Source organism: Nerophis lumbriciformis, linkage group LG01, assembly GCF_033978685.3.
Source record: "Nerophis lumbriciformis linkage group LG01, RoL_Nlum_v2.1, whole genome shotgun sequence".
NCBI classification, from domain to species: Eukaryota; Metazoa; Chordata; class Actinopteri; order Syngnathiformes; family Syngnathidae; genus Nerophis; species Nerophis lumbriciformis.
This window is the reverse complement of record NC_084548.2, coordinates 59,723,990-59,751,432: the sequence shown is the minus strand read 5'-3', so window position 1 is coordinate 59,751,432 and position 27,443 is coordinate 59,723,990. Positions and strand designations below refer to the sequence as shown.

Here is a 27,443-nt window from a genome sequence, read left to right as displayed (position 1 = left end):
CATGCCTGATTTTTCTCTCCTGCTTTGTCTGCAGGCTGACGCGTCGAGCAGAGGACTGGGAGCGGTTTTGTCTCAGCAGGTGGAGGGCGTCGACCGACTACATCAGCCGAAGCTATCCAAAAGGGAGGCCAGGTATAGCACAGTGGAGAGGGAGTGCCTCGCCATTTGGTGGCCGGTTGAGGCCCTCCGATACTACCTCCTGGGGCGCTCATTCAGCCTCTGCTCAGACCACAAACCCCTTCAGTGGCTCCACCGAATGAAAGATGCCAACGCGCGGATCACCCGGTGGTATCTGGCTTTGCAACTCCACAACTTTAGAGTGATCCACAGACCGGGTGCACAGATGGCCGTGGCCGACTTCCTTTCCCGCTCCCTCACGGGGGATGGGGGGAGTAGGCGCGGCCGGACGGCGTCCCGGCCTGAGTCCAGGACCGGCTTCAAGATCAGCGACAGGTGCGTAGATGGCCCACCTGGGCGTGCTTATCTAATGACCTGTCGCTCTGTTAAAGGCAGCAGCTGGGAAGGAGAGGAGGGTTGGTTGGAGCGCGAGCAAGAGCGAGACTGGCATAATAACATGGCTGAAAAGCACACAAAGAGACTCATAGTGACAAATAAATCATTGTTCAGAACCATGAACGCAGCTGTCATGTCCGTGATGAACCCGGAAGCGCAAGACTTCCACAGTCCTATAATAATGTTGTGGAGAGGCGGGGCCGGCGGTCCGACACCGGGGCCCGCTCCAAGATGACGGCGAGGGGGCATGGCCTGCGGACCCGCGTCCAAATGGACTACAGTTGCGTTGGTCGGGCAGCTGGGCACAATCAGATAATCTGTCTGTGTATAAAAGGGTGACAACCGAGAGAGACGGGAGGAGAGGTGGAGAGCAAGAGGCAAGACGCGGAGCACAGTACACCACGCAAACGACGGCGACGTGCTGCTGAAAAGTAGACGGCGAACGACGGCGACGTGCTGCTGAAAAGCAGACGGCGGACGGGAGGAAACCATCCTCTGCTACCACGCGAACGACGGCGGCGTGCTGCTGAAAAGTAGACGGCGAACGATGGCGACGTGCTGCTGAAAAGCAGACGGCGGACGGGAGGAAACCATCCTCTGCTATCACGCGAACGACGGCTACGTGCTGCTGAAAAGTAGACGGCGAACGACGGCGACGTGCTGCTGAAAAGCAGACGGCGGACGGGAGGAAACCATCCTCTGCTACCACGCGAACGACGGCGACGTGCTGCTGAAAAGTAGACGGCGAACGACGGCGACGTGCTGCTGAAAAGCAGACGGCGGACGGAAGGAAACCATTCGTGTGCTCACGTAAGAAAAGGCAGCGGCTGAAAATCACGCCAAAGACTCTGTTCCTGAAAAAATAAAGAAGTCTAAACCATCTCATGACAATGTCTTCCCTGGAATGGTCCCGAGAACTCCCCCGGAAGCAAGGGTCTTCCACAAATGTTTATTGTGTGTATGTGCTATAATCATGTTTATTGTGTGTATGTCCTATCATCATGTTTATTGTGTGTATGTCCTATAATTATGTTTATTGTGTGTATGTCCTATAATCATATTTATTGTGTGTATGTCCGAAAATAATGTTCACCTATAAGTTTCAGTTAAGTTAAAGGCCTACTGAAACCCACTACTACCGACCACGCAGTTTGATAGTTTATACATCAATGATGAAATCTTAACATTGCAACACATGCCAATACGGCCGGGTTAGTTTACTAAAGTGCAATTTTAAATTTCGCGCGAAATATCCTGCTGAAAACGTCTCGGTATGATGACGCCTGCACGTGACGTCACGGATTGTAGAGGACATTTTGGGACAGCATGGTGGCCAGCTATTAAGTCGTCTGTTTTCATCGCAAAATTCCACAGTATTCTGGACATCTGTGTTGGCGAATCTTTTGCAATTTGTCCAATGAACAATGGAGACAGCAAAGAAGAAAGCTGTAGGTGGGAAGCGGTGTATTAAGGCAGGTGTTGTGCCGGATAACGCACCCCCGTCGTAGAATGCAGCCCCTGACTGTTGAGCCGAATAACACAGCCGGTGTTTCATTGTTTACATTCCCGGAAGATGACAGTCAAGCTTTACCATTGGCCTGTGGAGAACTGGGACAACAGAGACTTTTAACAGGAGGACTTTGAGTTGGATACGCAGACGCGGTACCGTGAGTACGCATGCAGCTGCGGCTTCCAAACATTTGATCGCTTGCCCGTACGTGCGTGCCGCTATGTGCATGTCACGTACGTAACTTTGGGGACTTTGGGGAAATATATGTGCTGTATGAACTTTGGGGAGGTGAACGGTACTTTGGGCTGTGGGATTGAGTGTGTTGTGCAGGTGTTTGAGTTGTACTGGCTGGTTATATGGACGGGAGGGGGGAGGTGTTTGTTATGCGGGATTTATTTGTGGCATATTAAATATAAGCCTGGTTGTGTTGTGGCTAATAGAGTATATATATGTCTTGTGTTTATTTACTGTTTTAGTCATTCCCAGCTGAATATCAGGTCCCACCCACCTCTCACAGCATCTTCCTTATCTGAATCGCTCCCACTGCCCTCTAGTCTTTCACTCTCACTTTCCTCATCCACGAATCTTTCATCCTCGCTCAAATTAATGGGGAAATCGTCGCTTTCTCGGTCCGAATCGCTCTCGCTGCTGGTGGCCATGATTGTAAACAATGTGCGGATGTGAGGAGCTCCACAACCTGTGACGTCACGCGCATATTGTCTGCTACTTCCGGTAGAGGCAAGGCTTTTTTATCAGCGACCAAAAGTTGCGAACTTTATCGTCGATGTTCTCTACTAAATCCTTTCAGCAAAAATATGGCAATATCGCAAAATGATCAAGTATGACACATAGAATGGACCTGCTATCCCCGTTTAAATAAGAAAATCGCATTTCAGTAGGCCTTTAAAGTACCAATGATTGTCACACACACACACTAGGTGTGGTGAAATTTGTCCTCTGCTTCTATAAAAACACCATTGTTAAAGGCCAGTTATTTTCATGTTGCTGCTGACATTTAAACGTGTCCTCTTAAACCAGAGCACTTAATGTCAATGTTTTTTGAAGAAATACTGGAGATTTAATTGGACTTTTCTTATATTAATTTCAAAGCTTTTATTTTGTTTTCTTGTTTCAAAACCCCTCTTAGGTTGGGCTCCTATAATACAAAACCTACTTTTCTTTCTTGTTGGCACCTGTTTTTGTGTACCGGTATTTGGATTCAGGAATGATCTTTTTTTTTTTAGAATGCTTTTTGATCCGAAACAATAGTTAGTTGAAAATCCAGTGCATAAAAATTAAGTTAAAAAAATGCAGTGCCGAAAAATGTGCTGCTTCAAAAAGCAAGACTCACTTCCGTTAAAAGAAGACTAAAACCATCGAGCCTGTCTCAGAAGCAGCCATTGAGGTGTCAAGTTTGAAGTCACGTGACACGGGTCTTGCAAAACAGCACAAAAAAGGCAATTAACTTTGCTACCTGAGGATAATACAACATAATTAACATTTAAATGCTGCCTGCTGGATGTTTTCAAACTATAGAAATGATTCCAATGGTTAGAATCTGCACTTTTGAGTGACATACGAGTTAGTAGGTGTCATGACATGCAGTTAAACTGACTGTGGTACACAATGTGACCACCAGATGGTGCTGGATAATGATGTTCAAGTAAATGTAAGGAAGAGACACAAGCGCTGTTTCAACCCTCTGCGCATCTAATCGGCGCAGACGTGATCCCATGTACAAATATCGCGACATGCTAATTTAGCCGCTATCAAAACAACTAGCCCGCCACTGCTGATTTCATTTCAACAATTAAAAATACGAACTTGATAGTAAATAAACCCACGTTTACACTGCTGGAAGCTGTCTTCAATCGTGTCGATGCTGTTTTAACGTTTAGGGTACGTGATGTCATGAAATAAATAAAACATATTCCGGTGGTGGTGGTCAATGTCACTACTCCATAGGTACCGGAAGACTACGTCACTTCCTGGACTTACAATTGTTTTTACAAAGGTGCTTTTGAAACGTCATATTCTGTGATATTTGAATATTTTATTAAAGTTTTGTATAAAAACTAGCTTACATAAAAGTAAAAGGGAACAAGAATATAAACATGAACAAGGGGTAGATTTAAAAAAATCAGGGAGTATTATGGCCACAATTTCAATCACTTTCACTCTTCTGTCATTGCAATGAATGACGTAAAGGGGCGCCACTGACTTCCATCATGTGATTTATTTTTTAAATATTGATTTTTTTTTAAACAAGCCACTTACTTATTTTTTTTACGGAGCCCCTAAAGCAGGGGTCGGCAACCCGCGGCTCCGGAGCCGCATGTGGCTCTTTGATCACTCTGATGCGGCTCAGCTGCATACGTGCCGACCCCCCCGATTTTCAAAGGAGACTTCCGGATTTCAGTGCCTCTCGCAGAAAACTCTCAGGATTAATATTCTCAGATTTTCACCCTTACAATAATAACGCCCTCTACAATCTGTACAAACAGTGTGCCAGCCCAGTTTCTTGTTATATGCATTTTCTGCTTGCACACGTAAGTGACAGCAAGGCATACTTGCTCAACAGCCACACAGGTTACACTGACGGTGGCCATATAAAACAACGTTAACACTCTTACTAATAATGCGCCACACTTTGAACCAAAACCAAACAAGAATGACAAACACATTTCGGGAGAACATCTGCACCTTAACACAACATAAACACAACAGAACAAATACCCAGAATCCCATGCAGCCCTGACTCTTCCGGGGTACATTATACACCCCTGCTACCACCCCAAAACCGCCCCCACCCCAACCTTGCCCCCCCAACCCGTGTGCGTCGGTTGAGGTGGGCGGGGTTTGGTAGCGGGGCTGTACAATGTAGCCCGGAAGAGTTAGGGCTGCATGGGATTCTGGGTATTTGTTCTGTTGTATTTATGTTGTGTTACGGTGCAGATGTTCTCCCGAAATGTGTTTGTCATTCTTGTTTGGTGTGGGTTCACAGTGTGGCGCATTATTAGTAAGAGTGTTAAAGTTTTTGTATACCGCCACGACCAGTGTAACCTGTGTGGTTGTTGACCAAGTATGCCTTGCTGTCACTTACGTGAGCAATCAGAAGTCCCATACAACGTGTGGGTGGGCCGGCACGCTGGTTGTAGTGGGCGCTAAATGCTGTACCATCACGGCACGTTCGAGAGAATACTCGCCCTGGAATTCGTAGTCTGCTGGAAAAATCGGGAGGGTTGACAAGTATGACGCTGTCAAGCGCCATTCACATAAAACCCGCGGGCCGCACTAACATTCAATTTTCATATTACGGTGTGGGCCGCGTGTCTGAGACTCTTGGTTTATACATAGCACAAAGCAAAAAAAAAACTTTGAATGCAGTGTTATTTCATTTTAAATTTCAAAAGATTTTTGTGGCTCCCATTGTTTTCTTTAATTTGTGAAACTGGTCAAAATGGCTCTTTGACTGGTAAAGGTTGCCGACCCCTGCCCTAAAGGGACATGGGGACAATTTTTTTTTTTAGATATGTATCTGGTGCGCACCAGAAAGCATTGGATGCGTGCGCAGGGTTTGAGGTCTGTGTGAAAATGCCAGTTCAGGAGTTAATTCGGCTGTATTTCCAACTAGGACTGTCCCCCATGTCCCTTTAAGGGTGTTGTGGCAAAATGTGAATGCCTGCCAAAAATGTATTTCCTTCGCTGAACCTGCATTTTTGGCTGGGTCTGTCCACAGCGGTGGACAAACACTTTATTTTCCTGGTTATTGTATCGCTACGTGTTTGACATTATTTAAGACTTTATCGTGGCCGGAAAAGGACAGTTAGCCTCTTCTGTGGTATTGATGAGATTTAAAGATGAGACAACTGTAACTGTTATTTCTTCCTGCACATAATAAATATGTACAATGTGTTTGGATGTATTCATTTATCTAAAATTGTCATTAATTGTAATATTGCCTGACAAAAAGTGATTCGACGTAATATTTTGATATTTACACATCGCATATTTACACACGCGTATTTTACTAGAATACCCCTATGGGCATTACATATATCAAAATCAAGTACCTACTGTACTGTTTACTTAAATACCCTTTTTAGAGCAAATATTTACCCAAATGGCCACTTTGTTGCTGCCAAAAATTGATTTAAAGTAATATTTTGATATTGACACATCTTATCTCTGCATATTTTACTAGAATACCCTTATGAGTAGGGCTGGGTGATATATTGATATACTCGATATATCGCGGGTTTGTCTGTGCGATATAGAAAATGACTATATCGTGATATTCGAGTATACGTTCTCACACAGTTGCTTTTAGTTGCAGGCATTACACTACAGGCTCTTCTCACTCTTGCTTGTATCTCCTTCTCACAGAGACGTAAAACAAGCGCACCTTCTTACATACGTCACGTGTGCAACGTCACACGCTCCCGCGGAGCAGACAAGTAGCGATATGGTAACATTAGCTGTGATGCTAGCGGAGTGGTGCAAGTGGTAATACGAGAGAAAGAAGATGCGAATCTGGTAACAAATGGAGGAAGAATTAATTCCCAAGAAAAACAGCACATGGTCCATTGTCTGGCGGTGGTTTGGCTTCAAGCGGGAATATGTTGAACATTTATGCGGCAAAAGCGTTGCTACAAAAAGTAGCACCACTGCTAATGTGTAGCATCATTTGAAAAGTCACCCACTAGAGCAGTGTTTTTCAACCACTGTGCCGCGGCACACTAGTGTGCCGTGAGATACAGTCTGGTGTGCCGTGGGAGATGATCGAATTTCACCTATATGGGTTAAAAATATTTTTTGCAAACCAGTAATTATAGTCTGCAAATGATGTGTTGTTGTTGAGTGTCGGTGCTGTCTAGAGCTCGGCAGAGTAACCGTGTAATACTCTTCCATATCAGTAGGTGGCAGCCGGTAGCTAATTGCTTTGTAGATGTGGGAAACAGCGGGAGGCATTGTGCAGGTAAAAAGGTATCTAATGCTTAAACCAAAAATTAAAAAAAGGTGAGCGCCCCTAAGAAAAGGTATTGAAGCTTAGGGAAGGCTATGCAGAACGAAACTAAAACTGAACTGGCTACAAAGTAAACAAAAACAGGATGCTGGACAACAGCAAAGACTGACTGTGGAGCAAAGACAATGTACATGACATGACAATCAACAATGCCCCCACAAAGAAGGATAAAAACAACTCAAATATTCTTGATTGCTAAAACAAAGTAGATGCGGGAAAAATCGCTCAAAGGAAGACATGAAACTGCTACAGGAAAATATCAAAAATAAGAGAAAAAGCCACCAAAATAGGAGCGCATGACAAGAAGTAAAACACTACACACAGGAAAACAGCAAAAAAGTCCAAATAAGTCAGGGTGTGATGTGACAGGTGATGACAGTAGACCTACTTTGAGAAAAGAGCTATAGTGACGCATGGTTGGTTATGATTTAAAGTCATATCCAACAATTGCGACAACGACTTTTTACTGTCAACTGAGTTTAGTTTTTTAATGATTTCTGCTGGTGGTGTGCCTCCGCATTTTTTCAACGCAAAAAATGTGCCTTGGCTCAAAAAAGGTTGAAAAACACTGCGTTAGAGACATCTCCGTTCGGTGCCACACCAACACAATGCCGAAGAAACTATTTCCAGATCAACACAGTATGAAAAAAATAGTCAACAATAGAAGGAGATGACGTCCGCAGTAACCTACCAATTTCATATTATGCAGCTCATTTTTATTTGACAGTTATTGAAATATCTTGTGTGACATACTATTGTAGTGGCGTTCTGTGCAAAAAGTGCACTTTAATTTAGTGTTGTTTTGATATGTCATCTTAGCGACATCATGCACAAAAGCGCACTTATAGCTTGTTTTAAAATGTCTCTGACAATCTTGCACTTTCTGTTTTGGAAATGACATGAATTTTTGTGCCACGGTTTAATAAATACAGTTTTGCTAAATTGACTTAGTTGTGACTTCCCTCTCTGCATGAAAGTTTAAAATGGGCATATATTAATGCAGTATGAAGAAGAATGTTTTAATGTAGACACATAGAATCATCATACTGCTGTGATTCTATGCATCAAGTGTTCATTCAAGGCTAAGGCAAAATATCGAGATATATATCGTGTATCGTGACATGGCCTAAAAATATTGAGATATTAATTAAAGGCCATATCACCCAGCCCTAGTTATAACACTGAAAGACCCTCAAGAAGAGGTGCTTTAAGACATGGCTAGCTAGCTAGCGGCTAACGTCCATCCGCCGTCGGCAGTGTTTTAGCGACTTCTAAATCACTAATCCTCGCCTCTATGGCGACAAATAAAGTAAGTTTCTTACAAGTATCATCCCTGCAGGACGAGGAATAGCTCAACATGCTTCACTACACACCGTAGCTCACCGGCATCAAAATGTAAACAAATGTATCTAGTTGATACTACTATGATTACGTCGACATGTTTTGGCATCACAACATCTTCTTTCGGTTTTTTTTAAATGTATATTAGGTTTATAAACTCAGAAAATATGTCCCTGGACACATGAGGACTTTGAATATGACCAATGTATGATCTGTAACTACTTGGTATCGAATTGATACCCAAGTTTGTGGTATCATCCAAAACTAATGTAAAGTATCAAACAACAGAAGAATAAGTGATTATTACATTTTAACAGAAGTGTAGACTAGGGATGTCCCGATCCAGGTTTTTGCACTTCCGATCCGATACCGATATTGTTTTTGCACTTCCGATCCGATACCGATACTGACCGATACCGATACTGACCGATACTGGCCTATCCGAGCATGTATTAAAGTTTAAAGTTATTTAGCCTACTTAGTTGTCAGAATCATGTTGAAAAGGGTTTTAGTACTCTTAATAACAACTAGCCAGCTGAATTAGGGGAGTTTGAATAATACACAATGGTTGGTAACAAGAAACTGACCTGTTTATTGAAGAATAAACACAAAATAGACAAAATTATACATGACAAACAGAAATGGCATCATTGAACTAGGGCTGCGCGATATGGCCTTTTTTTAATATTGCGATATTTTAAGGCCATGTCACGATACACCATATATATGCGGATATGTTTAGTCCATGTGACGATACACCATATATATGTGGATATTTTGCCTTAGCCTTGAATGAATGAATAACTTGATGCATATAATCACAGCAGTATGATGATTCTATGTGTCTACATTAAAACATTCTTCTTCTTTCTGCATTAATATATGCTACTTTTAAACTTTCATGCAGAGAACGAAATCACAACTAAAAAAATAACTTTTTTTTTCATACGGTGTTGATGTGGAAATGTTTGCCTCTGCATTTTGATGGTGTGGACGTGTGGCACCGAATGGAGATAAGCGTCTAGACAGACGTTACAATATTTGAACAATGATGACGTAAACTGTTTTCTCTGTCTTGTCCGTGTGTCGAAAATTGTTATGCGCTTATTTTTTATTTGATTTTGTGCGTGGCATAGATTTGCCGTGCGCAAATGCACAGGCGCGCACCTTAGAGGGAGCGTTGCTCGCACGGCTGCGCTAGCATCACAGCTAACGTTAGTCATGCTGCTACCTGCTTGGGGAGGGCGAAAACGTACGTGACGTATGACGTGACAGTATGTGACGTATGACGTGACAGTATGTGACGTGTGTAAGAAGGTGCGCTCGCTGTCTGTGAGAGGGAGACACAGGAAAGAGTGAGAAGAGCCTGTCGTGTAATGCCAGCAGCTAAAAGCAACTGCGTGAGAATCCACAGACCTGTGGATGTGTTGAAGGTGTGCTGGAAAATGCGGAACGGAAATTAGGGAGCAGCAGAAAAGTGGAATGTATTATTTAAATAGGTGCGTTGGAAAACACGGACCGGACTTTTTTTAAAAACTGGATCTGGATCGGCATTTTCCCATGCCTTGCTGATACGCATATTTTGGCAAATATCGGCGGCCGATCCGATCCAAATATCGGATCGGGACATCCCTAGTGTAGACAGAACATGTTAAAAGAAAAAGTAAGCAGATATTAACAGTAAATGAACAAGTAGATTAATAATTCATTTTCTACCACTTGTCCTTGATAATGTTGACAAAATAATAGGTAGATAAATGACACAATATGTTACTGCATATGTCAGCAGACTAATTAGGAGTCTTTGTTTGTTTACTTACTACTAAAAGACAAGTTGTCTAGTATGTTCACTATTTTATTTAAGGACTTAACTGCAATAATAAACATATGTTTAATGTACCCTAAGTTTTTTTTTGGCTGATTTTAACGTGTAGCAGCGGCAACTGAACTCAATGTGACAACGTGTCATAGCTACGCCAGACAGCTGGAACTAAAAATACAATTAGTTGTGTCGTTAGTCCAGAATCTTCACGGTCCTCATGGACGACATAATTAGGAATCAGTACTAAAAAAAAATGGTACTTGGTATACATCCCTAATCTTCACCACTAAACCTTTGAAATATGCTGACATACGTGCTGCTAAAGGTAAATAAACAGTAGCCATATTGAATGTTTGCCTCTCGGTCACATGGTTACACCCCAGCAATTACATTGTTGATGATTGATGAGCATTCATTTTTAAACGGTGGTGTTAAAAAGCAAGTATATCTCCATCTTTAGTCATAAATGTGGCCCCTGGATGAACATGTGTCACAAACATTGTATTAGATGATATGTGGATGTTGTGCTTACTTGGACTGTGATGAAGCTGTGAGGACTCAGGTGGTTTGTCTTCATGGTCTTCGGTCTTCACAGAGATAACAGTCAGTGGAAACTTGGTGAGATCAGCCTCCTCCTGCCCTACAGGACACTCTCCCTCCTCTTCCTCTTTAAAAAGGGGGCGCTGTGGATCCTCCTCATCCCCTTTAAAATGTGAGGGCTGTGGATCCTCTAAAGTGAAACTGTCCCCCTGCAGATGAGGGAAACATTCTTCTTGGTGTCCAATCAGCTGATGGATGTCTACAGGACACAAACAAAACACATTTTAACTCCCACATGCTAAATATTAAATCGTACATGAAATATAGGGCTGTGGCTATTGAAAATGTTATTAATCAAGTGTTTTACTGGAAATGTTTTCAATTAACCGAGTAACTGGATAAAACAGTGTTGCTTGGTTGAAGACAAATTTAAGCGACTATAAGACATTTCACTTAATAATGAACGGCCAATTGGTTTGAGATGGTATGAGATCAAGATGTCATCTTTAGATCAGGTTTTGTTTTTTCGACAATCACTGCCACATTAATGGCTGCATCAACGAATGCGGATATGAAGGAAATAACAGGTCAGTATAGCTTTTACACATAAATAACTTTTCAAACCTGCCTACGTGTACAGCGTCAGTCACCATGGAAACTGGCTGACTTTGTCTTACCGCTCTATATTTGGAGGTAAAACTCTCAAGCTTTACATCCTCAGGAGTTTGCACTTAACCTGCTCTCTGGAATATTCCCCCGGTAACTGTGTGGGTCACATGTTGATACACATTGTTACAAACTGAGAGGAACATCAACCTCTCATAAATATTGTGTGTCTGAAACTGTCTCGTTTTTATGAACAACATAAAACAATACTCACATGACAATCCATCTTCCTATAGACAATCTATTTAAGAATAGTGTTAATAATAAATATAAAGTTAGTAAACATGTGAGAGTAAGAAGTAAACAAACCTGTTCTGTGTAACACAACTTGATGTTTTTGATGTTGTCGCTCCTTCTCCTCTTCTGTTGGACAAAGTTCCTCCTTGTACTCTGCTATCGTTCTTTCGCACATTTTCACACAATCACAACACTTTACACTCACACTTGATCTCTGCTTAGCGATGTGTTTTGATCACTTCCGCCTCTCTTTGTTAGCAGCTAACAAGCTAAGCTAACTAGCAAGCTAAGCTAGCTCGAGAAGCGTCAAAGTGCGCTCAGACTAATATAACCGGATGCAAACAGTAAACGATGTTTACTCTATTTAATAGAGTCTGATAAAGGACATATATGTGTACATGGACGCACAGATTAAGAACACTGAACTGTGACGACTGCAATAATGTCTTCACCGTCAGACGCCATCTTGCTTTATCCTCGCCGTGTTTGGTTCGCGCGCAGTGTTGTCAGATCTCGCGAGAGAAGCAAGTAACCAGCTCTTTTCCCTCCACCCCCGGTACAAATATTTCAACATTCTGAAAATAAAAGTAAACTTGTCCATTTTACATTTTCAAAACAAAGACATACAACGTATTTTCGTAACAATATTCAAATATTTAACAATGTATTGAAACAACAACAGCATAAGGAAAGAAAAAAAAGAAACAAAATAAATATTATGCTCATGATACTATTTTTGTCTTTGATGCTAATCGTTTTTATAATGTATTTCAGAATGTGGGAGGTTTTCATGTTTTTAAATTTCCTTAGGCATTATATATATATATATATATATATATATATATATATATATATATATATATATATATATATATATATATATATATAATATATATGGTTCGGGCATCTGGTCAGGATGCCACCCGAACGGGAAGACCCAGGACACGTTGGGAAGACTATCTCTCCCGGCTGGCATGGGAACGCCTCGGGATCCCCCGGGAGGGGCTGGACGAAGTGGATGGATATATATATATATATATATATATATATATATATATATATATATATATAAATAAAATGACAGAATTTAACAAAAAAATAATTGGTTTACATTTTCCTAGTAGACATAGTTTGACAGAATTCTCCGATGGAACATTCTGGAGAAACATCCTGGATTTATTTGGATAGAAGTGAGTTACAAAGGTAAACTTTTTGAAAGATTTAACTTTATTTGTGATGATTTATCTCTTATGCTCTGTCCATTTTTTTCCAAATTAATTTGAGGGAAGTTGTTACCGCCTGTGGTTTGTATTGTCAGTTTTCCTCTTTTGGTGCAGTTGACCTTGTTCTTACATTTCTCCTTCCTCCTAGAGTTCCTGTGTTGCCCTTGTGGGCGGAGTTGTGGGACGTGCAAAGCTGCTTCCAATTGACCCTGGTGCTACTTAAGCAGCACCTTGACAGCTGGATGGCACTCGGCGATTCCACTCCACTCCAGTTGATTTTATGCTTCGAGTATTTTGCTACCTTGGCCATTCCCAGTGCCATCCATCTTGGTGTTGTTTTGTAGTGTGCATGTCTTGTAACTCCAAAACAAGTTGAGTTTATTTTTGTATATAAGTAGCTTTTGTTCTTTTTTCTACAATGCACATTTTGTCTTCTCTTTTTCGTACCGTCGCTTTTTGTTACCTCCTGTTTGGATTGTTTTTGTGAGTAGATTTCCGCAGTAAAAGAGGCGCTTTACTCAGCGTCCTGTGCATCCTTGGGTTTCTCTTTCCTGTGTTGAACAGCACTCTGACAAGGAGTTTCTCCAAAACGCAACACCCTTTGGCGGACAAGTTTGTGAATAAAGGCTATACACGTAAAATGAAAGGGACAAGTGGTAGAAAAAATGGATGGATGTACAGTAAAGCTCTGTGGGATGATGTACATTATTCACTTTTCCCTAACATCCCAAACTTTCCCATGTTTTCTGAAATTGATAATAATTGAGGGATTCTAAAAAGGGGGGAATAACAACTGTCATGTGTAGTTTTTTAATAAGAAATGCAGATTAAAAACAAAACTATCCTTCATAACCTTCCACATATAATGTTGCCATTTTCTCTAATCTACATATTGCATAAAGGGGACATACATATAAAACAATATTCATATTACAAAAGAGAGTAATAAAGGTAATTAAAAGAATGGATTATTGAGACCCAACCAATGATTCAGAGTCATACATTTTAAAAGTAAATGATATTGTATAAAAGACAACTGCTCAAATGATGTATAAAGTAAATAATAATATGCTTCCAGAAGTGGTCCAGAAGATGTTTCAGATGCGAACCAGTAAATATTAACTAAGAGGGATTTATGGGTACTCAAAAGCAAAGGCATGAACAAATGTAAACAAATATGTACATCATATAAAGGAGTTAATCTATAACATCACTAATAATTAAAAATTATTTTTGAATATCTCTATACACATAAAAAGTATTTGTATCATGTTTTGTCCTGTTTATTTTCACCTTTACAGTCAAAGTTTTGTGTTCATTTTTAAATAAAAGTACACAAAGTTGTATATTAAAACATGTACTTGACTGGGAAAAAAAGCAATAATCTAAAATATGTAATCTATAAATGTTAGCATCTATGTGCTGATGTTGTTAGAAGGTCAAAGTTAAAGTTTTGACAGTTTATTTCAAATCCTGCATCTTCATTTGCTGCTGCTTTTCTCACCAGCACACTTGTGCTTATTACACTGGTACCGTATTTTCCGCACTATAAGGCGCACCTAAAAACCACAATTTTTCTCAAAAGCTGACAGTGCGCCTTATAACCCGGTGCGCTTTATTACGATTCATTTTCATAAAGTTTCGGTCTCGCAACTTCGGTAAACAGCCGCCATCTTTTTTCCCGGTAGAACAGGAAGCGCTTCTTCTTCTACGCAAGCAACCGCCAAGGAAAGCACCCGCCCCCATAGAACAGGAAGCGCTTCACCCGCCCCCATAGAACAGGAAGCGCTTCACCCGCCCCCGGAAGAAGAAGAAAAAACGCGCGGATATCACCGTACGTTTCATTTCCTGTTTACATCTGTAAAGACCACAAAATGGCTCCTACTACGCGACAAGGATCCGGTTCATAAAAAGACGCAATCTCTCCATCCGCACACGGATTACTACCGTATTTCACAGCAACTGATATTCCTGTGAACTGCACTGTGGAACGGGAGCACGTACGGTGAATATTCGCACCACAGGGAATGAGAAGTCATCCTTCACTGTGGTTCTAGCTTGCCATGCTAACTTCCTCCCATGGTGATATTCAAAAGGAAGACCTTGCCAAAAGAGACCTTTCCAGCCGGCGTCATCATAAAAGCTAACTCGAAGGGATGGATGGATGAAGAAAAGATGAGCGAGTGGTTAAGGGAAGTTTACGCGAAGAGGCCGGGTGGCTTTTTTCACACAGCTCCGAAGGCGAACACACCTTCACTAAGACGGGCAGATAGCGCCGGTCGACATACGCCAACATCTGCCAGTGGATCGTAAATGCCTGGGCAGATAGTTTCGGTCACAACTGTGGTCCGAGCTTTCCGGAAGGCAGGATTCACAGAACTGCTGCACAACAACAGCGACACTGAATCCGATGACTTCGACGAGGCGGAGCCGGCCATTTTTGGATCCCACGCTTGCGCAACTTTTCAATTCGGACACCGAAGACGAAGAATTCGAAGGATTTACGAATGAAGAATAACTTCAGAAGGTGAGCGCTATGTTTATTTTGTGTGTTGTGACATTAACGTTCGAGCAACATTATGTTGCTATTTATTGCTCTACACCATTTTGAATTTTACTATGTTTGTGATTGCACATTTGCGTACATTTTGGGACAGAGTTGTTAGAACGCTGGTTTTCAATATATTATTAAAGTTTGACTGAACTATCTGACTGTTTTTTTGACATTCACTTTAGCGCAGCGTTTTTTTGACATTCACTTTAGCGCAGCGTAGGCGCGGCTTATAGTCCGGGGCGGCTTATTGGTGGACAAAATTATGAAATATGTAATTCATAGAAGGTGCGGCTAATAATCCGGTGCGCCTTATAGTGCGGAAAATACGGTACTTAGAAGATAATCTTTTACCACACACACTGCAACTCAACACTTTCTCACCTGTGTGTAGTCTAATGTGTACTTTCAACTGCAGACTTTGTATAAAACTTTTACAACATACTGAACATGTATAAGACTTTTCTCCAGTGTGTGTTCTCATGTGTACTTTCAAAGGGCTTCTTCGAACAAAAGCTTTACCACGTTATGAGCAGGAACAACGTTTTTCTCCAGTGTGTGTTCTTTTAAACACTGAATTTTTACAAAACCTTTCCCTCAGATTGAACAATATTTTTTTTTCCTCCAGTGTGAGTTCTCATGTGTACTTTCAAAGTGCTTCTTCGTCCAAATGCTTTACCACATTCTGAGCAGGAAAAAGGTTTTTCCCCAGTGTGTATTCTCATGTGTGCTTTCAAATGGTGACTGCGAGTAAAATCTTTACTGCAGATTGAACATGAAAAAGGTTTTCCTCCAGTGTGGGTTCTCATATGTAAATTTAAATTTGTATTTGTTACAAAACTTTTTCCACATTCTGAGCAGGAAAATGGTTTTTCTCCAGTGTGTATTCTCATGTGTGTTTTCAAATGGTGACTGTGAGTAAAATCTTTACCACAGATTGAACACGAAAAAGGTTTTCCTCCAGTGTGGGTTCTCATGTGTAATTGTAAATTTGTATTTGTTCCAAAACTTTTTCCACATTCTGAGCAGGAAAAGGGTTTTTCTCCAGTGTGTATTCTCATGTGTGTTTTCAAATACTGCCTTCGAGTGAAATCTTTACTGCAGATTGAACATGTAAAAGGTTTTTCTACAGTGTGTGTACTCATGTGTGTTTTCAAATAGTTCCTTCGAGCAAAATCTTTACTGCAGATTGAACATGTAAAAGGTTTTTCTCCAGTGTGTGTACTCATGTGTGTTTTCAAATCGTGCCTTCGAGCAAAATATTTACTGCAGATTGAACAGGAAAAAGGTTTTTCTCCAGTGTGTATTCTCATGTGCACTTTCAGATTACCACGGTAACTAAAAGTTTTGTCACAGTGAGAGCATGTGAAGTGTGTGTTGTCAGTGTGACATGTCTTATCATCTTTAGAGTCTTCATCATCAGTGTCAGGAGAATGTGACGTTGTGTCGTCACTATCTGATATTGGAGCTAAGAGCTTGTCTGCTTGTGATCCTCCACAGTGGTCTCCATCAGCTTCTGTTGTCATGTGTTGAGTTGAGCTGCTGCTTGGAGGCTCCGCCTCTCTCTTCTCCTCACTTTCACTTTTGACCTCATCATCTTCACTCTTTACAGGGACACCAGTCACTGGCATCCTGGTGACATCAACCTCCTCCAGTCCTTCAAGACGCTTTCCCTGCTGACTGATGCTGTGTTCCTCCTCTTCTTCTTTAATGTGAAGGGTCAGTGGGTCCTCTTCTTCCTCTTTAAAATAGGGTGTCAGTGGGTCTTCCTCTTTCTCTTTGATGTGAGGGGTCAGTGGGTCTTCCTCTTTAATGTGAGGGCTCAGTGGGTCCTCCCATTCCTCTTTAATGTGAGGGGTCAGTGGGTCCTCCTCTTCCTCTTTAATGTGAAGGGTCAGTGGGTCTTCATTAATGTGAGGGCTCAGTGGGTCCTCCTCTTCCTCCTTAATGTGAGGGCTCAGTGGATCCATCGCTTCCTCTTTAAAATGGGGTGTCAGTGGTTCCTCCTCTTTCTTTTTAAAATGGGGGATCAGTGGGTCCTCCTCTTCCTCTTTGATGTGAGTGGTCAGTGGGTCATCCTCTTCCTTTGTAAAATGGGGGATCAGTGGGTGTTTCTCTTCCTTTTTAATGTGGGAGGGCTGTGGCTCCATCCTGAAGCTCCACTTCTGTTGCTCAGGGAGAAGATGTTCTTCACAGACGTCAGCAGGACACAAGAAGACAAACATGTTTTAGAAACATCCAGCTCTGCTAAGTCACACAATGCATTCAGTACTTTTACATGCACTTAGGAAAAACAAGTTATCATATGAATTGTCTTGAAATCTCAGTGACGCACAAACACGCTGCTCTTTACAACATTATTCACAGGAAAATAAAAACCAACCAGGACGACAGAACTTTTTATTATGGATAGACGATTTGGTGTAAAATTCATTTTGCGATATATTATTTCATATACAATTACTAATAGAACCATTTTAAAACAGGCTACACAGGCTCCTAATTTAGTTGCTGAAATATGCAGTAAAATATTACATCATTTCCAGTATTATTTTCTCAAAAAAAGTAACCAGATATTAACAGTAAATAAACAAGTACATTAATAATAATTGTTTCGACAAAATAATACAATTAGAAATGACACAATATGTTACTGCATATGTCAGCTGCCAAATTAGGAGCTTTTGTAACCCGCTTTGAAATTCTTCTATTATTAATCATATACCAAATGATAAATCGTGACATACTGTATATTGTTATTAGGATATAGAATTGAGGTCATATAGCCCATACCAAACATTGGTTCGCCGAGTCATTTTGTTTGACCCACCAAATATATATATTTTTTATATTCTTCAGATGTGTGTGTATGTTTAAAATGTTGTACTACTGTTCTACATCACGTGGAAGTGTCATTTCATGGGGTTGGTGTGCTTTCAACTAGGGGTGTGAAGATATTTTGGTGGTTAACAAGATTCTTACTTATATGTGTACTTCATGTGTATATGAATGTACTTTCCCTTGTGTGTTTAGTTTTACTGTAACTTCATTGTGGATAATATCTATAATCAACCTCAATTGTTTTTCATCTTTAATTTGAAGGACTGTTTACTTATCTGACAAATTCAAAGGAAACTGCACTTTTTTTAAATGTCGCCTATCATTCACAATCCTTATGTAAGACATGTTTTAAATTTTTATGAATTCTAATTAGTAAATAAATGTGAGCAAAAATCAGCTAACATTGGAGTCAATGGGAGCTCCTCTATTAGACCCACAAAGTCCTCCAAATAGTCCTGCCAACAATACTTCATTTACATTTTGTCACCTGAATATTAACCAAGTATTAGCGATATTGTTTTTATAAGCGCTAACGTTAAGGACCTACTTTTAGCGGCACATTGATCACAGAAGTAACTAGCTTATGCTGCTATATTTACATACTGAGCTGCATTCTCGCCTCTAAGATGGTGAAAGCTAATTCTAGATTATAAATCATGCTTCTCACTTATATGGTGAAGTTTGTGAAAATAAACCGAGAACTTGGTCAACTTTGACATCCAACTTAGACCTGGAGATGGCAAGAAAGACACGGAAATACGCTCTTTTGCACACACCCTTTTTTAACCGTTTGTGAGGATTAATTCTTCATCTAAATGGGAAGATATGAACATCCCATCAGTCGGCATCCCAGTGAGAGCAGACATTGTATGCTTAAAATGAGCAAGATATGTATATATATATGACATGTTATTAAGAATGTTACTACATTACATATTTACAAACCCCATTTCCATATGAGTTGGGAAATTGTGTTAGATGTAAATATAAACGGAATACAATGATTTGCAAATCATTTTCAACCCATATTCAGTTGAATATGCTACAAAGACAACATATTTGATGTTCAAACTGATAAACATTTTTTTTTTGCAAATAATCATTAACTTTAGAATTTGATGCCAGCAACACGTGACAAAGAAGTTGGAAAAGGTGGCAATAAATACTGATAAAGTTGAGGAATGCTCATCAAACACTTATTTGGAACATCCCACAGGTGTGCAGGCTAATTGGGAACAGGTGGGTGCCATTATTGGGTATAAAAACAGCTTTCCAAAAAATGCTCAGTCTTTCACAAGAAAGGATGGGGCGAGGTACACCCCTTTGTCCACAACTGCGTGAGCAAATAGTCAAACAGTTAAAGAACAACGTTTCTCAAAGTGCAATTGCAAGAAATTTAGGGATTTCAACATCTACGGTCTATAATATCATCAAAAGGTTCAGAGAATCTGGAGAAATCCCTCCACGTAAGCGGCATGGCCGGAAACCAACATTAAATGACCGTGACCTTCGATCCCTCAGACAGCACTGTATCAAAAACCAACATCAATCTCTAAAGGATATCACCACATGGGCTCAGGAACACTTCAGAAAACCACTGTCACTAAATACAGTTTGTCGCTACATCTGTAAGTGCAAGTTAAAGCTCTACTATGCAAAGCGAAAGCCATTTATCAACAACATCCAGAAACTCCGCCGGCTTCTCTGGGCCCGAGATTATCTAAGATGGACTCATGCAAAGTGGAAAAGTGTTCTGTGGTCTGACGAGTCCACATTTCAAATTGTTTTTGGAAATATTCAACATCGTGTCATCCGGACCAAAGAGGAAAAGAACCATCCAGACTGTTATCGACGCAAAGTTCAAAAGCCAGCATCTGTGATGGTATGGGGGTGCATTAGTGCCTAAGGCATGGGTAACTTACACATCTGTGAAGGCACCATTAATGCTGAAAGGTACATACAGGTTTTGGAACAACATATGCTGCCATCTAAGCGCCGTCTTTTTCATGGACGCCCCTGCTTATTTCAGTAAGACAATGCCAAGCCACATTCAGCATGTGTTACAACAACGTGGCTTCGTAAAAAAAGAGTGCGGGTACATTCCTGGTCCGCCTGCAGTCCAGACCTGTCTCCCATTGAAAATGTGTGGCGCATTATGAAGCGTAAAATACGACAGCAAAGACACCGAACTGTTGAACGACTATGAAGCTCTACATAAAACAAGAATGGGAAAGAATTCACTTTCAAAGCTTCAACAATTAGTTTCCTCAGTTCCCAATCGTTTGAGTGTTGTTAAAAGAAAAGGTGATGTAACACAGTGGTGAACATGCCCTTTCCCAACTACTTTGTGTCATGTCTGTGTGACCATGTTTTGTATTAGTCATGTTTTGTTTTGTTTAGTTATTGGACTCTTTAGTTTCTGGCTTTTCACTCCCTTGTCTTGTTTCCATGGTTACCCATTAGTTTCACCTGTTTCACGTTTGGACTCATTGTGCACTCTTGTTTGTCACCATAGCAACCCATTAGTTTTCACCTGTCACGTCACGCACCTGTTTCACGTTTTAAGTCACGCACCTGTTTTCGTTAATCATGTCTGTAGTATTTAAGTTCATTGTTTTCAGTTTGTCTTTCTGGCGACATCCCGGATTCATACCCCTGTCACACTCTTACCTCTGCGCACTTCATAGTCTATGCCAAGTAAGTTTTTTTGTTTATTAATGCCACAGTTAGTGTTTTTGTTTAATTGTTCACAGTTTCTGCCTATGTACAAGTTTTGTTTTCAATTGCCTAGTTTTGTACCTCCGCCATCGTGCGCGCTTTCGTTTGTTCTTTTTTTGATATATAGTGTTAAAATAAATCATGTACTCCCCTTCACGCCACATCTGGTCCAAATCTTTTGCACCTCGGGAGAACAAACCAAGCCTTAGTCCAAGTCGTGACACTTTGGCACGTGTTGCAGCCATGAAATTCTAAGTTAATTATTAGTTGCAAAAAAATAAATAAAGTTTATGAGTTTGAACATCAAATATCTTGTCTTTGTAGTGCATTCAATTGAATATGGGTTGAAAACGATTTGCAAATCATTGTATTCTGTTTATATTTACATCTAACACAATTTCCAAACTCATATGGAAACAGGGTTTGTACTTAAAGTGTGTATTAAAAATGTTGATGAAGGTATTAGGATGTTATTTATAGCGCTTTATAGGCAGAATAGAGGGCTACCAATGACTCAATTGTTAGCTAACCTTTGCTAAGGTTTATTTTCTATTGAGGATGCATTAACCATTGACCTGCTCAGTGGCCTTGTGGTTAGAGTGTCTGCCCTGAGACTGGAAGGTCGTGAGTTCAAACCCCGGCCGAGTCACACCAAAGACTATAAATTGGGACCCATTGCCTCCTTGCTTGGCACTCAGCATCAAGGGCTGGGGGTTAATTCACCAAATGATTCCCGAGCGCAGCCACCGAGGAGCTTTTTAACTACCTCGGCAACCTCAGCCCCAGAAATGGGAGAGTCCACCACAGATTCCCCACGAGAATATATATATATATATATATATATATATATATATATATATATACATATATATATATATATATATATATATTCCTATGAGAAATAGGAAGATGTGTGTTGGTGGGATTGAGGAGGTCGTCTAAGTATTCCCTCCACCGATCCACAACAGCCGCAGGAGAGGTCAGCAGCACAACATACTCACCATACACGGTGTTGACAGTGCACTGCTTTCCCCCCCACCCCCTGAGGCAGCGGATGGTGGACCAGAATCGCTTCGAAGCCGTCCGGAAGTCGTTTTCCATGGCTTCCCCAAACTCCTCCCATGTCCGAGTTTTTGCCTCCGCGACCGCTGAAGCCGAACACCGCTTGGCCTGTCGGTACCTGTCCGCTGCCTCTGGAATCCCATGAGCCAAAAGACCCGATAGGACTCTTTATTCAGCTTGACAGCATCCCTCACTGCTGGTGTACACCAGCGGGTTCTAGGATTACTGCAACGACAGGCACCACACACCTTGCGGCCACAGCTCCAATCAGCAGCCGTGATAATAGAGGCACGGAACATGGTCCACTCGGACTCAATATCCAGTGCCTCTCTCGTGACATGCTCAAAGTTCTTCCGGAGGTTGAAATTGAAACTCTCTGACAGGAGACTCTGCTAGGCATTCCCAGCAGACCCTCACAATGCGTTTGGGCCTGCCAGGTCTGTCCGGCATCCTCCCCCACCATCGGAGCTAGCTCAACACCAGGTGGTGATCGGTAAAAAGCTCTGCCCCTCTCTTCACCCGAGTGTCTAAAACACGAGGCCGCAAATTTGATGACACAACTACAAAGTCAATCATGGAACTGCGGCCGAGGGTGTCCTGGTGCCAAGTGCACATATGGACACCCTTATGTTTGAACATAGTGTTTGTTATGGACAATCTGTGACGAGCACAGAAGTCTGATAACAAAGCACCACTTGGGTTCAGATCCGGGCGGCCATTCTTCCTAAGCATATATATATATATATATATATATGTATATATATATATATATATATATATATATGTATATATATATATATATATATAGATCTGGGAGGACATCCCACAAGACATCATCCGTCGTTTCATTAGGAGCATGCCGCGACGTTGTCAAGCATGCATACAAGCACGTGGGGGCCACACAAGAATTTTGAGTTGCAGAAATTGAATTTAGGCAAAATGGACGAGCCTGCCACCTCATTTTTTCACTTTGATTTTTGGGGTGTCTATATACTGAGCCATCTGTAGGCTGAAAACTTTTATTTCTATCAAAAGATGTGGCATCCTTTTGTTCCTGAGACATTAAACTGTCCATATCAGTATAGATATCCGACATTTTTTTTTTCACCATTGAAATCTGATGTGGTTTTTTTGAGCAGTGTATAAACACGCACACACATACATATATACAGTATACATATATACACTCAATTTGACATACAAAATAACTAATATTTTTAAGAACAAGGTACAGTAATATATAATACAAATAAAATATAATATATATATATACATGCTTATACATAATATGTATATTATATATACACATATAAATTATATGGGTAGATATTTGCTCCAAAAAGGGTAAATAAAGTACAGTAGGTACTTGGTTTATATATATATGTAATGCCCATAAGGGTATTGTAGTAAAATATGCAGATATGAGATGTGTCAATATTAAAATATTACTTGAAATACATTTTTGGCAGCAACAAAGTGGCCATTTGGGTAGATATTTGTTCTAAAAAGGGTATTTCAACAAGTAAACAGTACAGTGGGTATTTGATTTTGATATATGTAATGCTCATAAGGGTATTCTAGTAAAATACGCGAGTGTAAATATGCGATGTGTAAATATCAAAATATTACGCCAAATCACTTTTTGTCAGGCAATATTACATTTAATGACAATTTTACATAAATGAATACATCCAAACACATTGTACATATTTATTATGTGCAGGAAGAAATAAAAGTTACAATTGTGTGTATCTTCCAAACAAGAAAGAGGTTTTATCACATCAACATGGGACTAACAACACTCCTTTAAATCTCTTTTCCGGCCACTATAAAGTCTTAAATAATGTCAAACACGTAGCGATACAATAACCAGGAAGATAAAGTGTTTGTCTTACACCTAGTGATCCGCTCTGGACAGACCAAGCCACAAATGCAGGTTCAGCGAGCTCTGCGCGCCCCCGCGAAGGAAATACATTTTTGGCAGGCATTCACATTTTGCCACAACACCCCTAAAGGGACATGGGGGAAAGTCCTAGTTGGAAATACAGCCGAATTAACTCCTGAACTGGCATTTTCACACAGACCTCAAACCATGCGCATGCATCCAATGCTTTCTCGTGCTCACCAGAAACTATCTGGTGCGCACGAGATACATATCTAAAAAAAAATGTGTCCCTGTGTCCCTTTAGGGCAGACCTGGGCATTTTGCGGCCAGTGGGCCACATCCGGCCCTTTGTGCGTCCCTGTCCGGCCAGCGTGAGGCCAATCATAAATTACAAAATACATTTAAAAAAGTATCTATGTCGAGTGTGCAATACAACGGTGCTGCTTTTGTTTTGAAAAGCGTTATTTGTATTACTTCCGTGTGGACGCATGCGCGTGCATGATTGTGAGCGACAATCAGAAATTACAAATTACTTTAAAAAAAACATCTATGTCGTGCGTGCAATACAACTGTGCTGCTTTTATTTTGAAAAGTGTTATTTATGGTTGTATGTCCGTGTGTAACCTGTGAGTGAAGGTGCACAGCGACAAGTGATGCCCGGTTAACCCCGAGATGTCAGCTCACGCTAAAAAAAAAAAAGTTGATGACGAATGCCGTGTTTTCAACAAGACATGGACTGCCAAGTATTTCTTTACAGAAATTAAAGGTAAAGCCGTGTGCTTAATTTGTGGTACACAGGTTGCTGTGTATCGATCCGTTGTGGTGAAGAAGGAGCTGAGCCGGAAGGCAAAGCTCTCAATTTACCGGTCGATCTACGTTCCCATCCTCACCTATGGTCATGAGCTTTGGGTTATGACCGAAAGGACAAGATCACGGGTACAGGCGGCCGAAATGAGTTTCCTCTGCCGGGTGGCGGGGCTCTCCCTTAGAGATAGGGTGAGAAGCTCTGTCATCCGGGAGGAGCTCAAAGTAAAGCCGCTGCTCCTCCACATCGAGAGGAGCCAGATGAGGTGGTTCGGGCATCTGGTCAGGATGCCACCCGAACGCCTCCCTAGGAAGGTGTTTCGGGCACGTCCGACCGGTAGGAGGCCACGGGGAAGACCCAGGACACGCTGGGAAGACTATCTCTCCCGGCTGGCCTGGGAACGCCTCGGGATCCCCCGGGAGGAGCTGGACGAAGTGGCTGGGGAGAGGAAAGTCTGGGCTTCCCTGCTTAAGCTGCTGCCCCCGCGACCCGACCTCGGATAAGCGGAGGAAGATGGATGGATGGATGGATGGATGGAGGTTGCTGTGTTTAAATTACATTTTCCTGAGGGAACTCTCCTGAAGGAATCAATAAAGTACTATCTATCTAAAGAATATAATTTGAATCGCCACTACACGACAAAGCACAATGAAAAATAGCGGAATCTGTCTGATGAAGAGCACGCAAGGGTGGCTGATGCGTTGATGGTAAAACTGCAAACCCAACAAGGACCTTTTGCCAAATTTCACACCCCCAGAGATGCAGCCGTCAGGACAAGTTTCGTCATTCCTCACAAAATCGCCAGGCGTTTTCTGACGGCGAGTTTATTAAGGAGTGCTTATTGGACTCTGTTGCGCTGATATGCCCGGAGAAGAGGGGCACATTTGAGAACGTGTCACTCTCCCGACGCACTGTAACGAGGCGGGTTGAGACCATCGCTGGAAACTTGGAGCTTCAGCTGAAGAACAGAACGACCGACTTTGACTGTTTTTCGCTGGCTTTGGATGAGAGCTGCGATGTACGTGACACCGCCCAGCTGCTCATCTTCTTACGTGGGATAACTGCAGACTTTCAAATCACGGAGGAGCTGGCAGCCATGCAGTCAATTAAAGGACAACCACAGGTAATGACTTGTTCACATAGGTAAATGCGTGTTTGGACATGTTAGGACTGAAATGGGACAAGCTGGCAGGTGTGACAACAGATGGTTGGACAATTCTGACGGGGAAATATGTTGGACTTTTGTTTGTTGTATTGCAGTATTTCTATAAACTTGTTAAGTTGTTTGTTGTTTTTCCTTGTTTGTGCAACAAAGTTAAAGTGTGAACAAGTTAAAAATAAATTGCAGTGATTCAATGATTGTTTTTGTTTTCTTATTTCAATTTCACATAGCTTAATATAAATATTTAAGGATTAAGAGTTTCAATAAAACCATCAAAAGCAATCTGCTTTTGTATAAAGTTAAGTTAGGTTAAATTAAATTATTATTATAATTTTTTATCTTACAGTATATCAAAAATAATATTGAGCAAAGTTTTATTGAAATATTGTCGATGTGGCCCTCCAGCAGTGCTCGGGTTGCTCATGCGGCCCCCGGTAAAAATTAATTGCCCACCCCTGCTCTAACCAGAGAATAATTTCGCCACACCTAGTGTGTGTGTGACAATCATTGGTACTTTAACTTTAACAAACAGCGCTAGTACACATGCGCCATCTTCAGAGGCGCGCCGCCGCTGCATTTCCAGGAAGTGAGCAATGTCGCCTAAAATGCCTTACTAAATGAGGGTTTTCGATAATTAAAAATGAAATGGTAGTACCCAATGTCCAGAATCTTACTGCGGTTTATCATTATAATGTTTACAGTTATATCCATGATATACATACATATACATATATACACACATATACATGTATATATGTACATACACATAAAACTGATGTAAGTGTACCACTAGTGGTATGCCAAATATTATTTTATTATTTAAGTACAGTGTTTTATTTTCCTATATTCAAACACAATGTTACTGTTCAAACTGTGTGTAATATTACAGTGGCTAAAATATTAAATACACTTGTTAAATAAAGTGTCCTCCTTGTTTTTAATGAATAATTAAGGCCTACTATGCTACTGTATTTTAATGCTGTTCATGATGGTGGTACTTGGAGATCCAAGTATTTTTTGAGGTGGTACTTGGTGAAAAAAGTTTGACAACTACTGACGTAGTGACATTGTAAACTACATTGGCAGCCACTATTTTGTTATACCCAAACAGCGTCTGCACATACATCGCGCTTCCAACGAGATCCTGTTTTTTCTTTCGAGTTAACAGGAAAAGGAGAAAGCAATATCTGCGTCATTTCATTTTTCTTAAAATACTTTCCACTGTGTTCGTTAGAAAGTTCCACAACTGTTCACGTTATCCCACGCTCGTGCTACAGCACTCATCTCATTGTGCAACATGTGAATGTTTGAAGTGGAACTAAACGTGATCTCTGAAAGGAGTACACATTATTTCCAAAGCAGGGTCCCCATCCACATATACAATACTAGAACATATCTGATGAAAACCAACATTACTTTGTTATTTTAATTATAAGTGGGCCATACCACCTATAAGGGTTGTACGGTATACCGGTATTAGTATAGTACCGCGATACTAAAGAATACGGACAGCAAAGCCATGTCTGTCTGTTAATTCACTT

The 27,443-nt window shown here is 41.0% G+C and overlaps 1 protein-coding gene across 1 annotated transcript in view; it reads right to left on the bottom strand.

Moving 5' to 3' along the window:
• The window catches only part of LOC133624644 (uncharacterized), a 46,272-nt gene that overhangs the window by 6,562 nt on the left and 12,267 nt on the right, over window positions 1–27,443 (bottom strand). Inside the window, exons 3-5 of the mRNA XM_072916224.1 lie at window positions 16,020–17,617; window positions 11,728–11,881; window positions 10,745–11,011 (exon numbers count right to left, since the gene is read on the bottom strand). Of these exons, the coding sequence (XP_072772325.1) occupies window positions 10,745–11,011; window positions 11,728–11,881; window positions 16,020–17,617 (2,019 nt within the window). The remainder of the gene's footprint in view (window positions 1–10,744; window positions 11,012–11,727; window positions 11,882–16,019; window positions 17,618–27,443) is intronic.